General features: G+C 42.2%; 1 protein-coding gene and 1 long non-coding RNA gene across 2 annotated transcripts in view; both read right to left on the minus strand.

The window, feature by feature from the left end:
• Nucleotides 1–836: 836 nt before the first annotated feature.
• LOC117813876 lies at nucleotides 837–8,145 on the minus strand. Its single transcript, XR_004631479.1, has 3 exons — nucleotides 8,064–8,145; nucleotides 3,007–3,100; nucleotides 837–2,444 (listed from the first exon to the last, which is right to left on the minus strand). It is a non-coding gene; the product is annotated as an uncharacterized LOC117813876 (long non-coding RNA).
• A 7,803-nt stretch (nucleotides 8,146–15,948) lies between these two features.
• syt7a (synaptotagmin VIIa) overlaps nucleotides 15,949–18,045 on the minus strand; it is a 109,626-nt gene continuing 107,529 nt past the window's right edge. Inside the window, exon 14 of the mRNA XM_034685136.1 lies at nucleotides 15,949–16,053. Coding sequence (XP_034541027.1) covers nucleotides 15,949–16,053 — 105 coding nt within the window. The remainder of the gene's footprint in view (nucleotides 16,054–18,045) is intronic.

The following is an 18,045-nucleotide window of genomic DNA, read 5'->3' on the forward strand; positions in this document are numbered from 1 at the left end:
TATGAGTTTAAAATAAATAAATAAATAAATAACTCAGAAATACACTACTTTTTTTTAGATTTACCAGACACATTAGGTATATTTGCACAAAGTATCAGTGTTGGATCAGTATCTCCGATACCAGCCCCAATTTTACTCAGTATCGGAAAGGAAATCTGTGGTATCGAACATCACTAACTCTCAGATCCAATTTTAGGCTCACGACCACACATTGAGTTTTCAACAGTTACTCAAAAATCTAGATGGCTGCAAATGAATCAGTTGACTAACTGACTAGCTAGTGCCAACACAATAGCAGCTTGTTAGCCTCTCTAGGGATGTACAAGTGTAGTCAACTTAACAATTCAATATTGTACAGTTAGCACCAGAATTACAATTCAGTTAAACAAATTTATACTTTATGATTTTTTTGTCATTTTTTTGTAGGCCTAAAATTTGGTCACATGTCTTATCTGGAGCTTGATCTATAAAATGAAGAAAAGGTTGTATGAAGGCTGTGTAAGGTTGAACTGGCGTGGAACCACTTGATCAGAGCAATGTGTACCTCCACGGCCAGGCGTGTGGACGATGACCTGCAAAGGAGTGAAGTTCTGCTAGTGTTAGCTACACTCTGCAGATCAATTTGACGGTTACCTGTGGACTGTGAGAGGAAATCGGTTGCTGAACAATATTCCTATTTCCTAATCATATGGTAGTAGAATGTTTGAATGTCCACTTATTTCTGGTAATGAAATGTCCCTCCTGTGTAAATGTCTATCACTCTGACAGTTACCTTAAAAAAAGAAGAACAAAGAGAGCATTGAATCCACAGACACCAATGTTGTAAAAATGATTCTTTAATATGGAACAATATCAGAGCTCAGCTCCAAGGCTCCGTCCACCCAACACACTCTGTAACACTGATGGGCGGAGGAGAACGAGAAAATCAACCAGTAAGATCACAGTCTGCTCGGCCAAAAAACAGGAGAGGCTTTAAAAACATGGAACGCAAAACCAAAGTGCTACCAGGTTTGACCTCAAGACGCCCTCGCTCCCTCCCCTCCTGACCCAGGATGAGACCACATGCTGCCTCTCTACTGCCTCCTAGGGCTCTTCCACCTCCTCACCTACCTCCCCTGCTGGAAGTCACAGGCTCCTTTTATCAGGTGGTGCTGGCCTCTTGGAGCCAGGTGAAGTAGGCGTATGGGGGTGGCGTTTGGAGGAGCAGAGAGGCACGTGTACGGGTCTTTACACTGAGTCTATTATTATGACTCGGAATGCAGACAAAACTTCCTGGTTATTATGATGGCTCCGGCAGAATTGTCTGTGGTTCAGTCCGATCTCTCCCAGGCTACATGAAAATCGAATCGTCTCTAAAATGCTTCTCAAGTTGAGATTCAGATGGAATGTCTAGAGTTTTTTTGAGGAAATGAGGCGAGACAGGAGGGAGAGGACGTCTGTGTAGGTCGCCCAGTAAGAACCCGTTACGATACTAACACAGGGACATCAACAGAAGTACTACACAGATATGTACAGAGCAACCAAGCAACACATCAGAATACTGCATAATAAATCTGGTGTGGGAGAAGGGAAGGTAATCATTGTCCACTACAAAATGCACATATCCCCCTACTTTTAGGTGTAGTTGGTCCAATCTTTAAGGCTATTCTCTTGCTCTTGCTACAAACATGGCAGCAATGATGCCACCACAACAGGTATTTGAGTCACAAGTCTGTGCTTGACATCTGAATATGGCTGCTTTGTGTTTCTGTGAGCTGAGCCGGCAGCTGCTCTTCTCTTCAGAGACAGAACAGAGAGAAAGATGAAAGAAGAAAAACATAAAGGTATGAGCGGGCATGAGATGCATGGATCTTCTTTCTTTTTTTGTGTGTGCTAAATCCTTCTCCGGTCCACAGAGGTTTGCAGGAAAAACAAGGTGCTCTACAGTGACGGATGGGAGTCGCTAATGGACAAAGAATTACAGATAGATGAGGAAGCATGGATTACTGGGAAATTACACTCTGCTGGTGTACACATTACCAGCCGAATGGGGGAGTAAATGAACAATCGAGCAAAAGGAAGTGGAAATCTATACGTGGTGGAAGATTAAAATGAAGAGTTGTAATGGAGAAGCAGAGGAGACACGGACAGAGAGAACGTCATAGAGAGAGGGAGAGAGTGAGAGAGAGAGAGAGAGAGAGAGAGAGAGAGAGAGGGCATCTGCCAGCTTCAGCGAACAGTCATCCTGCACCTTAACACACTCCGTGTCACAGGACAAACTACATCAGAGAGGGAGCGAGAGAGAGAGAGAGAGGGCAGGGAGGAGGGAGGCACTGCACAGAGAGCACTAGCACTACCATGGACGGACGCACAACTAAACACACACGCACACACATACACACTACTGCACAGGGTCCTGGTCTGCGTTCCACTGCACTCTCCTGGCTGCCAGAACCTCGCTGTGTCTTGTCAAGGCAAAAGAAAAGTTTTTGAAAAACAACAAACCAACCGATTAAACAAACGAACAGACGAAAAAAGAAGAACAACACACACTTTTGGTTCCCACTGGCGATAATAAAAAAATAAAGCAGAAACGAAACCTAGATTATAAAAAGGGCCAGTGGCACCAGGTTTTACAGAAAGCATTTTCTCAATGACTGGCTTTTGAACAGCTCTACGCTTTTTCTTTTAGTCTACCAAGTATATACTATTAACCTTACCAGGCAGCTAAAATCTATACAGTACTGTCATTTTTCATATATTTATAGATATTTATACACTATACAAAGTTGGCAAAAATACATAAATAAATACATTAAATTAGATTGTACACATCACAATTGTGTGTTTTAAGTTAGAGCACTCTTTGTTGAAGAGGTGGGCCATGGCAAGTGGAGAAAAGGAGGGGAAGAAACAGGAGTGTTACCCTTGACATCCCTAAACACAAATAGGAGTCACATTCGGACTCAGTGAGTATAATTTCTCCATATGGCGTTACATAGATCGAGTGTATTGCTTATTACCTACCTGATTCAAAATGTCCACGTTATGGCAGGAGTTAGAGGCTTCTCTAACTGAAGTCTATTTACAACCAGCGAGGACAGAAAGTATTCTGAAGGATCTGGTTTAAGGGGACAAAGGAGGGATATTTATTTTCAGTGCATTGATACAGGACAGATTGCGTGCGTGTGGGTGGGCGTGTGCGCGTGTTTGTGTGTATGTTTTTCATCTCCCCGTGAGACTCCCTCTGAAAGATGGTATTACAAATGAGACAGGACTGTACCCACTGTCCTTCCATCAGACAGCTGCTGGGAGTATCTGCTGTACCGTTTCAAGTCTGCGGTTGAGACAGTCCTTAAAATAATGTGAAACTGATAAGCTCCATCTCTGCACTGTACACACGCGCAGACGGGTACATACGGCTGAGCCATATTGAAAATAGAGGAGTGGGCGTGCAGACACCTGCAGAGGAAACACTGGACTACAGCCCTGCACATTTTTCATTTTGGAAGCGGCAGCGGGATGAATGTTTGTGGGTTGACAAGGCACAGGGCACATTTTGGACTTTGGAATGATAAATCTTAATCTCTGTTGCAGTTTTTAAACGATTAAGAACCCTGATGTCCTCTCCGTCTGCGAAATGGTCGTTCATAGTCTGGCATTTGCTCTAATCCTGGGTTTTTCATTTTCAGAGTTTGAGAGTTCTTATAAATATCTGACTCAGCAGAAGACAGGCATATTATGTGGTGAGTTCATGGCAGTCAGTTGTGCTTAATCATAAGTCTACCCCCTCCCCTCCCAAAAAAAAAGAGTCTGAATCACAAGCATGCAAATCGTCTTTACGGGGTCAGAAGGATGCTGTACGTCCTTCCAGTCCCTCCCCCCAATACATGGCCGTCCCCATGTGTGGCCTCCAGCTGAGCAATAATGACTCCAAATTCAATGAGGAAGGCATCATCAGTGTCAGTACAGGGCCAATCCTGTCTAACACAATGGCATTACAGTAAATCCCCGTGCCTATGAGCAGACAGGGTGAGATGTGATGCCAAGCGACCGGGGCAGACTGACTCCACAGGGAGGAGAACAGTTCTCTCACACAGCCAAATGCGCTTCTTCTTTTAATGTTTGTAGTAAAAATACAAAGATAGTGTGTGGCGTGAAGAACACAGGCTACACTTGGTACCACATGAGCATCTCTCAGTCTATTTCCTGGAGGCGTAGGTGGTTAAAAGGGATGTGGCAGTGTTGCTACAGTGGGCCCGGGATGTGTTGGGTATCACTCCTTCCCTTTGTTTCTCTTGCCGCGACCTCACAACACCTTCAACAAAAATACAGCGGACATCAAAAGCCCTTATTCAAGAAGGGCAGGTATAATCAGCTTCAGCGTCATCAACATCACCAGTTAGTCATGAATATCATTGTTTTCTTCATCATTTCAAGAGACAAATGAAAACTTGGCGTACAACAAATGTTAATTTTCACCAACAATATTTACATAAAGTTTTTCAAAAACAGAAGGTTTTTCTTATCACATTTTTGTAAAGAAATAAACCCAACACAAGAACACCAAGCACACACATACATACACACTGACCAACAGTCAAATGTGAACAGAAAGAGAAAAGATATTATTACTCATTATTGTTTTTCATAATCACTTTGTTACCATTCAAATAATGCTTACTTTAACCCTGATTGGGAGGAGTCACATCAGGTTCTCTCACCAGATGCTTAAAACAATTGAAAGGGTGAGTTGAGGGAGGCGAGGTCTGTCTGCGCAGGGTGAGACTCACACAACCACTGACTGGACAAAAGACAAAAGGTGAGTGAGAGCCAGACTCCTGCGCTGACTCAGCCGTCATAATATGATTCAGCAGAATAAAACATCAGCTGCAGTCCCTCCAGGATGAGATTACTACAGCCTGATTTTAAGTTCAACACACATACACACACACACACACACACACTCACGCACACACACACACACCTAAAGCACAGTGCAGCCTTAATTTAATATTGCACAAACTACAGCAAAGCAGGCACCTTTCCAACAGAGTGAGTCATTGACGCTCGTCTTAAGAAAGTCCTATCCATCAAGGCAAACTAGCGTCACAGAATAAGGAGCTGAGAGTATGACAAGGACAAACATTACCATCAGACTCCAAAGAATATCTTACTAATCCTTTGGCAAACAGGTGTGACCCCCTAAGCCAATAAAGCTTTCTCTTGTTTAAATGAAAACAGGAAGGGGAAGGCTGTTTGAGACAATGATAAATTTGGTGAGAAACACATAAATAAATATTTGAGACAAGACAAAACTCCGGGAGATGGATTTCTTGGTAAATTGCCCAAAAAATGGAATACAACTAAGGCTGAAAGGCAGGAGTTCCTCTGAACAGCAAAACTATAGAACAAATTATGTTAAAGTTTTCACCTTGAAAGTTATATATATATATATTTTAAATGAGATAAGTGATAGCAGCACGCAGAGTCTATGGACATGCTAGCTATTGTATAAATCAGTACTTCATAACAGGTTTTGGTATAAATGCTAATGACAGCATGCTAACAGATGCTCCCAACATTAATGCCTGCAGGTTTATGTTTAAGTGGTTTGTTTCTAGTCATGGCTGAAACCACTCTGTATTTATGTTGTTCTGTAAGGCAGTAGCATATCTGGGAATTGATTTGCTATTGGCAGCACGCTTACATGCTGTCATCAGTAATGCTTAGATGCTCACATTAAACCAAGCGGCAACCTCCGGTCTCAAAATATGAAGCCCATCCGTAAGTGTTATAAACTGCAGTTCATCGAGAATCCGCTTGAGACTGGCTGCAGAAACACCAGAAACCACATAGACCCCAATTTAAAAAAGACGATCTGTGCAGCATTAATAAACATGTTTACAGCCTGGTTCAAAAAACAGCTTGGCTCTATGTAGCTAATCTCTCTATCGGCACACGCTGTACGATGGGTGAATTTTTTTCTAACGTGACGGTTCAGAAGATATTAAGATTACGTGTTTTTGCCCAAATAAGGACATGACTGACTTGACTCCCAGTCGGGAACACATAGCTGTTGGCTAAGAGGCTCAAACTCCGCCTCTTTACGTCACACTATGCCTGGTTGAGTCCCGCATTTACAATATGGCTGCCGCCATCGATTGGCTTCAAAACAGCGCTCAAGAACAGGTATGATATTAGCTATGTCTGTCTGAAACCACTCTGTACCATTAAGTCACACAGAGTGAGTAACTTAACTTCCTTTATGATGCCTTCAAATGGTATCATGATTTCACCTCTTGCAGTGAGCTCGCTTAACGGTCCTCAGTGCTGAAAACATTGAATACAATAATGAAAACAGAAGGTAAATAGTGAGTAATTCAACAGTGGATAAAACTTAAGTCTATGTCAGGTACATTTCTACTGAAAACAATCCCACAATGCAACACAGTGTATCTTATAAATGATGAAAATATTGTTGGGGGACCAAAACTCCCACTATGACTCATAACGGTTGTAAGTAAAAGTCTGAACCACAGTTAACTGCTCATCATTTGGGTAGCACATGAGTGTCTCTTACTAAGACGTTTAACACAGCTTCTGTTGATTATCCTAGTTTTGCATGTTAGCATGCTAACATTACCTAATTTGCACCAAAAAAATAAGGAACAACTGAAACTCTTTTTTTTGCAGGGATTGGTCATAATAACTTAAGTTCAGGAAACATTGAAGTTTCAAACTAATGAGGACTCTGGAAGAAATGTCAACAGACCTCAAAAGCTATTCCAATTTATCCTCTGGGGAACACAGCCGACTGTTCAAAACTTAAGAGGAAATCATCCAACAGTCAGAGATATTTCACCAGGAAACCAAGAATGTCCTGTTGGAGCTAGAAGAAAAGGTCATAGGGGTCAGTGAAGTTATTAAGCTCCTCAATGGCTGAATGGCTGTATGGAATTGAATCCAAAAATACATTTTTCAGCCGATTTTTCAGTCTTTCTAAATGACTGATGGCTATCCCCAGAGACCACTGCTGTTTAAGGCCGGCAGAAAACCCAACTTCACTGATCTGACTAAAAAAGAAGTTTGCAGAAAACTTTTAAATATAAGTCAGTGTGTTACAGTGAGCTCCAGATTGAATACTAACTAATATATATTGGGGAAAAACATTAACATAATTAAAAAAAAAAAACCTGTTTTAGGGCTTTAATTCAGTGGCAAAGTTGTGGGCAGCACTGCCTACGTCCATCAACTTTAGTTAAACTTTTTTAATCACACAGTAATTATCCACACCTGCAGGTGCCATTTGGCTTCACCAGAGAATGAGGCACTGATGAGAAACAGAGCTGAGTTTAAACACAAGAAGAGACCAAACAGAGTTAGTATGAAATGAAAGTCCTGACTGGGAGCATCTGCAGCGCTGTCTCGCTGTATTCATGAGCTCAGGATAGTTGAAGGTCACCGCTCAGAGAGCTGCTGCCAACAAAACGCAGTTCGTTTGGAGGTGTGAGACAGGTGGCAGTGTACTAAAAGTGGATTTGGAAACTGCTCTCTGCTTTTTACTGTTTGGCTCTGAGCTTACCATCTCTTTTAATGTTGCTGTTGTTTGGATTGCTGGCAGCAAGAGGACATAATGTTTGAGACTGCTGGTTGTTTTAGGGAATGTGCAGCTTTCTGAAAACTCTGTGATCAATTTTGTACTGCTGTGGCACACAGTGCTCCCAAAAGTGCAAATCATTTCTTATTTTTAAATGACTAAATTCACATTGTTTCATATTCTGCATCATTCTTTATTCAAAAGAGGATAAAGGATGATTTGTTAGAGGCACTGTGTGGAGCTTTACACTGATTTCCAATCAGTGTCACTCTGAAGCTCTTGTTGCCTCTTTACATAGTAAAATGAGATTACCTGTAGCAAGACTGTTTATTTCTTTATATTGATTTTTTGTGTCTGTGTTCGGATCAGATTGGCTATGTTTAAAACTCTGCTGGTAAAGTTTGGCAGTGAGAGGTAAATAAGCAAGCAGGAGGGTTTTTGTTTTCTCTCAATAATTTTGTTTTGCAAAATGATTTGTACTCACGGTTGATAGTGGAGCAGGGTTAAAAAAGAGACAAACACTCTCTGTTGAAGAATTAATTTACATGTAGAAACTCTACAACCAGGTCTGTGCTGGGTGAAAAGCATAGACTGTATAAAAAGCATGTTTGTTCCGTGTTATGAATATCTGTTCAGTCAAATTGACCAATCACATCATCCCTCAATGATAAGTCCCGCCCACAGTGGTGCGCACCAATCACAAGCCAGTTTGGATTTACCGGCAGACGAGCTTTACCTGAGACACAAGCCGCTAGTCGCGTATCTGCCTGTCTGCTAATGAAGAGTGCGTTGTTGTGCATTTGCATTTCATGCTGGATTAAATTAAAAAGAAAAGTTGGAGTTAATTTGCAAATGGGGACCGGCTGCTGAGCTACATTTGGAGCAGAAAAAAGACTTTTGATAGGAATTTCAACTGCAGGTATTACAAGAGACACCTGTGGACGGAAAGTTCCACCGTCAAAGGTAAGTTTGGTCAAATCTATAAAGGCTGCCGTGCCAATTTGTTTCAATGTGGTCGCTGCTGCCACTGTTTTTATTTGCGTTAGAGGGTTGTTTGAGGTTATAGACGATTGTCATGTATGACTACGGTCAGACGGTAACAATTGACTAACTCATTAAACCCCTTTAAACATAGGCCGCTGTGCCAGTCTGAGGATAGTATTTATGAATAAAGTGCCTGATGCTTGTTTGTGGTGGTGCGTTTCAAAATGTCATTAACACGTTCACTGTCAGATGTCCTGGGCGCGTGTGCTTGCTCGGCTGTGTTCGCGCTATGTGCGCGCTGTGATATGTGTACGCTGTGTGCGCGCTGTGACGCGTTTACACTGTGTGCGCGCTGTGACCGGCTGTGACTTGTGCGCGCTCATGAAGTTTAGTTGGTCTTTTGTGATAGGAAGTATGGAAGCATATATGTACCAAAATTCGAATGAAAAAGCAGATTTGAAAATTAAAATTACTTTAACAGAAATGCTTTTTAATTTTCTAAATATGTGCGCATTATTTGACTAAATAATGAATAAAATAATAAAATTAATATTCAAGAAAACTATTTGCATTTTAACAATGCTAATTAGGCGACACAATTAAAAAGAAAAAGAAAATAACATTTGGTTTGTAATTTACAAAAAAATACCCTTCCTAAATTAGTATCATAATTCAGATGAAAAAGAAATTTTGAAAATTAAAATGCATTCACAGAAATGCTTTTTATTTTCAGAATGAATATGCGTTTTTTTACTCAAAAATAAAATGAAAAAGCAATCCTTCCTTTTTCATTTTAACTTTCATGTTCAGGCTTGCACATTTTGTAACACAATTTAAATGAAAACGTAAATCTGTCACAAAATTCAAACCAACTCAAAAATGAAATCGCAATGTGCACGGCGCAGAAAAGTGATGTCAGACTTCACCTTGCAGACTGACCATTTCTACCAAGCGGCAACCTCTGGCCTAAAAATATGAGTCAATGCGGAAGTGTTAAAAGCTGCAGTTCATCGAGGATCCGCTTGAGGCTGGCTCCGGAAGTACTGGAAGTCACATACACACGAATGGGAAAAAGACGATCTTTGCAGCATTAATAAACATGTTTACAGCCTGGTACAAAAGATGAGTGTAGTCTGAATAGCTCATTTCTCGATGTCCTCTCACTGTGAGGGGGGTGAATTTTTTTCTAATTCGTCAATTTCTAAGATATTGAGATTACTAGTCTTCCAATGAGAGGCCCAGCTGCCTGCAGGAACACTGCAGCTGTTGGCTAGGAGGCTCAAAGCCCGCCTCTTTACGTCACACTGGCTCATCAGAAGCAATATGGCTGCCGCAGCCGATTGGCTTCAAAACAGCGTTCAGAAACAGATGGTTGACGTCACGGATACTACGTCCATATTTTATACAGTCTATGGTTTCTACGCATCCAGTACGGGAAGCTGGTGGTGTGCTCAAATTTTCAAATTTGCTTTTTCGTTTGAATTTTGGTACATATATGCTTCCATAAGGAAGGGGGGAGCTGACATGCTTTTTGTCTCCCTGACATGTCAGCATATTCAGATGAAGTGCACACTTTGTGTGATAATGGGATTGTTTGTAGAGTTGCAGCTTGCTTATACCAATCTGTTTCTGAAAACTCTGTCTTTCTGGTTGTTGTTCTTTTAATTGCTTATGGACTGGCGCTTTATGTTTCAGAGCCATAACTGTAACTTTTGCAGTATTAAATGACAGTCTGCTTTAAGAACACACTTTTAAAGAAAAAATATCTTGCAGATAGTTTTATTTATTTGTATTTAAGTGTGATTCTGCAATATTGCATGAGTCGGGTGGCTGTTGTACTGAATATCACAACAGCTGTGTTTTGTTCCGGAATGCTGCAGTTGAACAAAACAACATACTACAACTGTATATAGTATTTAATCATTATGAGCAACATCATGTAATTAATTTTACAATTTTATTCATAGTTACATTTCTTTTGCTCCTCAAATACAACTATTGTTCTCCACTGGACTGTTGCTGAGAAACCAAAATATTTTGCCGAACTTACTTCATTGTGATGATTAAACATTACTGTAGACTAGACAGACTGTAGGAAACACCAGCAGCGGAGTGATGCATATGGTAAAGATTCCCAGTCCAGTTGTACTCTATAACAGCACTTATTAACTGCCTCTCATCCAATCAGATTGCTTTGTCAGATATAACAAAACGCTTTGAAATATAACAAAATATATCTTATATTTTATATAATATACTGTATATAAAGGAAAACTTTAAATAATTATAATACTTGATTTTCTCTTCTATAAGACATAAAAACATGTTTTTTGATAGCAAAATATATTGCTCACTTGGTTTACATTTAAGAAGTGGTCTGTGTTTCAAAGCGCTTGGTGTTGTAAGTTTTAAAAGCCTAACCCTGTAGCCCTCCAGCCTCCAGTTTACCTTTGAGGATCAGCTGCATCTCACTGTGCCTCATGTTACTAAAAATAAAACCATATCCTCCAGTTTACAGGGTCACTGATGAGTAAGCTTTGTAAACTCCTGTAGCACAGCAATTTATCACCGCTTGTGCAACATGCAATCTTGGTGAAAGGAACTGGCAGAGGTATTTTGTTGACTCATCACCTGCACACCTGCGCGTTCAAACCACAATTTGTTTTCACAGCTTCAGCAACGCTTCGGCCTACCAATTATTCTCCTCGCTCTGACTGACGGGCCTTTATCCCCCTCCATCATCCTCATGGTTACTAATGAGGGCGCCCATGTTTTCTAATATTATTATTATTATCAGCAAGTAATACCTCTGCAAACAGTGAGTCGTCCCGGTCCAAGGAAGCAGATATTTGCTCCTTTCTGACCACCTAATGGGAGTGTAATGTGCTGTGACACCGCAGGCAGTGGCTGTCAAAACAGTGGGCCCTGTTTCACGGCTGGCCAATTGTTCTGAAGGGTGCTGGACTGGATCAGTGCATCACAGGAGCCAGCACCGAGACTCAGATGAAGCACACTACTGGGACACACTTACAGCACACAGTGTGCTCACCAGACTGGCTCACACGGACTCAAGATGAGGACTAACCTGGTGCAGATTAGACTAAAATTACATAATCTGTCTTGCAGTGTGAAGGTTATCACTCGTATAAATCAATACAAATAAAAAACAGGAGATGCCCACAGCATCATAAGCAGAGTTAGTTGGAACTCAGCCATTGGCTGCTGTCTGACAACTTTATATTCCTCTGGGAACAATAGTCATGTATTGGGCATACTGGTGTAGCCACGGGTTAGCAATAAATGGCTTCCGGCCAAGACTTCCTTTTTACATGTGCTGCAGTGTTTATAGCCCAATTAGCAAACAGAGAAGCAACGGTGTGTTCAGAACTAGAGCGATGCTAAATTCGTCCCTGCAGAGGTCTGTAAAATAAGCACCATTATTTCTTGATGTAATGGTTCCTGGACGAGTGCCTGTTCATCTTGTTTCTGCTGAGTCACAGTTTTGCTTTAAATAAGAAGTTACACAGAGGCTTCACTCTGGCTAACTTTAGCAGTTTGAACCTGGTAAAGAAGACACAATTGTTTTTGTGATTTATAGCTACTGTTGGTTGGTTTCTACTGGGTTTGGAGAAAAGGTAATAATACCCATCGGTACTCATCGGTAAGTGGAGTAATTTGAGACTATTGCGAAATCTCTGCGTTTTCCAATGCCTTTGAATCAAGCAATGTTATTATTCCCCTTGTTCCCGTTATGAGGGACCAATAATAGCTAATCTCAAATCCTCTGTCCTGATTGGTTTAGGCCTCTACTACGTCCTCTGATTGGTTATGAGTCCGGCACTATCATGACTGCACACCCCGATCCATGTGGGGGGGCTAGGAGGAAATCTGGTTGGAAGGGGTAGTATTGAGATTCAAAGTCCCTCTCTCTGAAAAGATGTTTACTCCGTGACTACCAACAACAGCTTTAATTGCTTGTCCAGGCATGTGTTTGCACATGTACAAATGATAGTGTTTACCCTTTCTGTCTTCATTCTTCTACTTCTATAACTATCATATAAATATCATACAGCTGTCATATTCTTGTGTACATTCTTTTTACCTCAAATGAAGCACAACAGAGTGGCGACACGTAAATCTTCGTACCATAGCTTGGGATTTTGGGGCCGCACCTTGGGCTGCCAGTCAGATTTCAAGGAGGTTGGGCAGGGCCACCCTTAGCCACCTCTCTGAACACACCCCTGCTTGACAGGTTTTATCAGGTCTGTACACAAGATAAAAAAAACAACTTTTAGATGCTTATTTGATGGATGACAGATTAATGTCTTGTGTTGCATTCCATGGAAGTCAGGACATCTAAACACTGCTTGGCTAATGTGACAGCATCAAGCCAAATTGTTGCTCAAATTGAAACTTTTGATCTTGAGTGGATTGTTGGCTGCTCTTGTGTGTAGAAATCTGTTTATGGGGATCATTTAAGTAGTGTTAAATTACCATTGATGGGATGTCATTACTGAAGATTTCATTCTGCCTGATATTGACTGTTTTTCCTGTTAAGAGCCTGCTGCTGCAAAACTACTTGGATTACAAATGTAGCATGTAACAGACCAGACCCCTGCCTACAGAGTCTACACTTTTGGATAGAATCTGTAAATTGAGATTAGCAGGGACTAAGCCTGCTGCATGAACAGAGGCTGTGATGTTTCAACTTAAAAACAAACAAGTGATTATATTTGCTTGCTAAGTCCGTCCAATTCTAGAGATGTTTGAAAGGTCATTTCTTGCCTTTTAAAAGCTGCTTCAGTAAAATAATTCCTGAAAAGTTGACAGGATTACGCTTCACAGGACTTTATGAATAGGAAATCACAGACAGACTGACAGCTACATTAGTAGAGTATACCGAGAGAGAGTCTGTGAGAGCGGCACCTAATGGCTGATGGTTTTCATGTCGCTGCTTTATGACTGTTTTTATTTACGTTACAGAAATATGGAGCTGAGCTGAATGTGCCTGGCAAGCGGGGCAGCTCCCAGTACACTCTGTGGTGCTCTGAAGCACTCAGGGAAGAGATAATATCTAAACTGCTTCTACAGTATCTCATAATGGCAGATCAGAGCGTCATCTAATATCACACCCACACTCTGCAACACACAGTCATTCAGAGTTTCTGACAACGACATAAGCATAGAGAAGGCCTTGATGTCTTATTTCTCTGTCAGAGTTCAAATCAAGACGCACATTTTTTCTTATTCTTAAGCATCACAGTCACGCAGAATGACCCAGGCACTTCCTGTTGATCCACACATCGTGCAGCAGCACGGTAGCAATGTCCGGCCTAAATGTGACAATCACAAACTGATCTTTCCATCCTCGCCTAACATTTCAGACACTAGCAGCCTGCCACAGGGAGTCTGGTAGCTGAATGTAACACACACACTCGCACTTACGCACATAAACATGTACACAGGTACATGGAAGACCAAAAAAAAAAAAGAGGCGCTGAAAGAGGAGGATGAGAGCCCTACATCCGTCCTCTGTGTCCTCCACTTCATCTCCAAACCCTGAAATCACAGAGCGGATGTCTCCTCTCCCCAACTGCTGCTCACCCTTTCAGACTCTCCTCCCTTAATTTTCACCAGTACTGTAATCATCATCAAAACTATCATCAGCGTTATTGTTGTTATTACATTTTTCAAAAAGTGCAGAGAGAACTTCCCCGTGCCCTTGTTCGGAAGGCAGGGCAGTAAAGGAGGATGGGGAAACAATGGCAGTAAGAAGAGCAAGAAGAGCGCAAGAGGAGAAAGAGAAAAGAGAAGAAGATTTCTGCCGAGTCTGGATTGTGTTGCTCCTGTTAAACACACACACGCACGCACACAAACACACACCCACACAAGGCAACAGGCGCACATTAATGCAGAACACACAAGTCCAAACTTGAGAAGATCAATCCCCATCAGCACAAAACAAGAGCACAGGGCAGCACAAAGGAAAGGTAGCATCAATAAACAGACAGAAGTGTGCATGTGCACAAACAGCGCAATCTTAGCCATTTGCTTCTGTTTTTTTATCCTAACATTGGAAGAAGATTTGAAATTGGTTTTCTCAGTTGGTGATGCTGAAAAATGACATCATCGATCACGGGTGGGGGGGGAATTGTTTGGCGTGTTTCTCTTTTTTTTCTCATCTTCTTTTTTCTCTCTCTGTGTCAGGGCTTTATGTCTGGAAAAATCAGGAGCGATCCTTTTCACAAGTTTGTAGTGTTCCCAGCTTTCCCAGCGTTGGAAAGTTCAGTTTAGTTGTTTATTTTTTTATCTCTATTTTTTTTCTTTTTTTGGAGCTACAGCACAGCACCCACAGCACACAGACGACAAGGAGGAGGAGGAGGAGGGGGGGCATGGGAAAAAACGTCCAGAGAGAGCAGAAGAGGGGAATCCACTAATATTGTGCCAGAGGAAGAGAAAGAGGGAACAACAAGAGAAAATAAGGAGATAAAGAAGAGTCTAAAAAAAAAGAGGAGGGAGAGAAGAGACAGCAGTATCAACACTTCCATCTTGAGTTCAGCTGGTTTCACACACACCGAGTATTGATTGCTTTCAACAACTTCAGGCTGAACATTAAACCTTTTTTGGAGTAAACGGAGGGAAGACTGAAATGAGAGGAGGATATAGTACACTTGAGACAGATGACAAGGAGGAGGAGGAGACAAATGAGGGGAAGGGGAGAGAGGGGACCAGCAGAGAGGCTATGAATAACATACTGTATACTAGTCATGTGTACAGGGGAACGTCTGCCAATCTCTACGGCTAATATATTCATATATATGTACATATAGTACATACTGTATAGTATTGTGTACCTGGAATAGTCATACAACAGGATTATATGAGATTAAACCATTACTTAAGATTCTCTGTGATCCCACGGGACTGGCACCTTAAATAGGTCAGGGCTGCAGAGCAGTTCAGGACCAAGGGACGGACAAAGAAACTGAACTTCAGACCTCCACAGGCAAAGTGCATAAGGACAGACAGACACACAGACAGTCAGAAACAGGGGGACCATTGGCAAAGTGGTGGGACACAGAAATTAAGACACAGCCGTATGAAGAGGAGGAAACACAAGATTTAGAAAGAAAATAAAAACAACAGTTTAAAGGTTTAAGAGAGCAGATGGCTAATTGTACCCGTGTTTCGCAGCCTGGCAGCAAGTCAGTCTTGTGCATAAGGAGGGGAGTAGGAGGAGGAAGAAGAGGAAGAGGAGGAGGAGAAGGAGGAGGAGGAGGAGGAGGAGGAGGAGGAGGAGGAGGAGGAGGAGGAGGAGGAGGTGGGGAGGGAGGAGGAGGAGCAGGAGATGAGGAAGGGGCAATGGAGGAAGCTGGGCAGTGCGATCAGGCCTTGAGAGCGTGCCACTGGGCCACGTTAGTACGCGGCCGAGCGAGCATGTCTTTCCAGTGCTTCACCTCCCCTGGCCCGCTCTTCCATGATAGGTAGATCTGAGAGAAAAAGAGAAGAAGCAAAGATTATATAGATTTTGTTGATGCTCTTTACACTTGATTCGGACCAGAAACAACTTTCTCTGAAATGTTCAAGCGATGTTCGACATGCGGCGGCCAGGAGGGAGCAGAGGACTGAGAGTTGAAAGGTAATGAAATGAAAGAGTTCTCTCACATGCTGCATAACGAATGGATTTTGAAATATATTTTGCCATTGAAACCTTAATCAATGAAGCCTATTTCTTAGCTGGGAGCAGAAACTCCCTGGAGTATGGTTGCCTGGAAACTGCTCCCAGTCAAGAAATAGTCCAGCACATAACCTTCCAGAAAAACGGCAAACTGTCTCTAACACTCTTCTGATATTGAACAGTTCAGCATAATGTGTTCATTAGTTAGCCCTTAATCCTGGGAGGTGGGTTCTGTTAGTGCTGCAGAGAGCCATGTGCACCGTTTCTACTCTGCTTCCAGCGTTTATGCTAAGATAACGCCATAAATCAAACCTTGAAGTAAACACGGTTTAAGACCTTGGCTTCTTGCTGGAATGTGTGGTCCCTCCCTGCTACTGAAAAATGCTTTATATTTCATTCATATCAAATGTGAATTATGCTGTGATTAATTACTGTATAAGTTTTGACATTTACTCTTCCAGCCTCACCCGAAAAGCCCCCCCGCATAGCAGGCAACCCTTCCACCCGTCTCACAGCCTCTTCAGCCTGTTGCCATCAGGAAGGAGACTACACAGTCTCTGGGCCAGAACCAGCAGACTGAGGGACAGTTTTATCCACCAGGCAGTCAGGATGCTGAACTCTCTCCCTGTTTTGCCCCCTCTTCCCATAGTGCCCCCTTCACAGACTTAACCCCCGGTCACTCCCCCCCCCCCCCCCCCCCCCCCCCCCCCCCCCCCCCGTTGCTAGGGTCTGAGAGAGAAACATACTATCAAATCCTCTGTATGTCTGGTGCATACTGCAGTTTTTGACAATAAAGAAGGCTTTGATTATCCTTAGTATGGTATCTGAGAGGCATAGTGTTGCAAGAAGGTTCCTGGTTCAAATCTGTTCAGAAACCAAGAGCCTTTGTGGAGTTTGCAGATTCCACCTGTGTCCATCTCCTGGTACAATGTATATGTGGAGGCAAATTGGGGAGGCAAGTTTTTTTTGTTGCTGTGCTTGCACTTAAGTTGAAAACAGTTGGTAATAGAGGTGAAACGGCTTCACTGTGAGAAGTCAGAGGAGGTCAGGCAGGGAAGAACATCCCTGTGTGTGCCCTAAAAGCATGCAATGTGAGAAGGCATCAGCAAAAAAATCAGCTCGATAACATTGTTTCCTATCGGTGTGCCATAACTGTCTGCAAGCGGTGTAACGCAAAGCCACACAGTGCAATGTTATGTTTGGACTCTGACGCTGTGTTTCTATTTTCAATCCTGTCCAAAACCTAAATAAAGTGGCAGCTGGCTGGAGGGAGATTGGCAAGGTGCTAGGAGTGTCCAGTAAGGAAATGTGTCTTGATTTTAGAGCTTGGGAGCTTGTTTAACAAAGTGGAGATGGTGCATTGTTAAAACTGCTGTTGGTAGTTGTGATATAAACATCATTTCGGAGAGAGATTTCGAACATCAACACTAACCCTCCCATCTCTGCTCCCTTAACCCGGCCCACAAAAGATCGTTGTGCGTGTTCTAATGTAGCTAATCAGGGCAACGTAGTGGGGCCGCCACTGGACCAATCAGGACAGGGGATTGGAGATTAGCTATGATTGGTCCGTCATAACGGGAACAAGGGGAATAATAGCATTGCTTGATACAAAGGCATTGGCAACACAGAGATTTCGCCATAATCTCAAATTACTTCATTTACCGATGAGTACTGATGGGTATTATGACCTTTTCTCCAAACCTAGCAGAAAAAAGTAACGTTTTTGACACCATTCCTACCGACAGCAGCTTTAATGTCCATATCTGTGAACGACTTGTGTTAAGACCAGAGTCGCGACTATGGA

The sequence above is a fragment of the Notolabrus celidotus genome, chromosome 6, assembly GCF_009762535.1.
Source record: "Notolabrus celidotus isolate fNotCel1 chromosome 6, fNotCel1.pri, whole genome shotgun sequence".
NCBI lineage: Eukaryota > Metazoa > Chordata > Actinopteri > Labriformes > Labridae > Notolabrus > Notolabrus celidotus.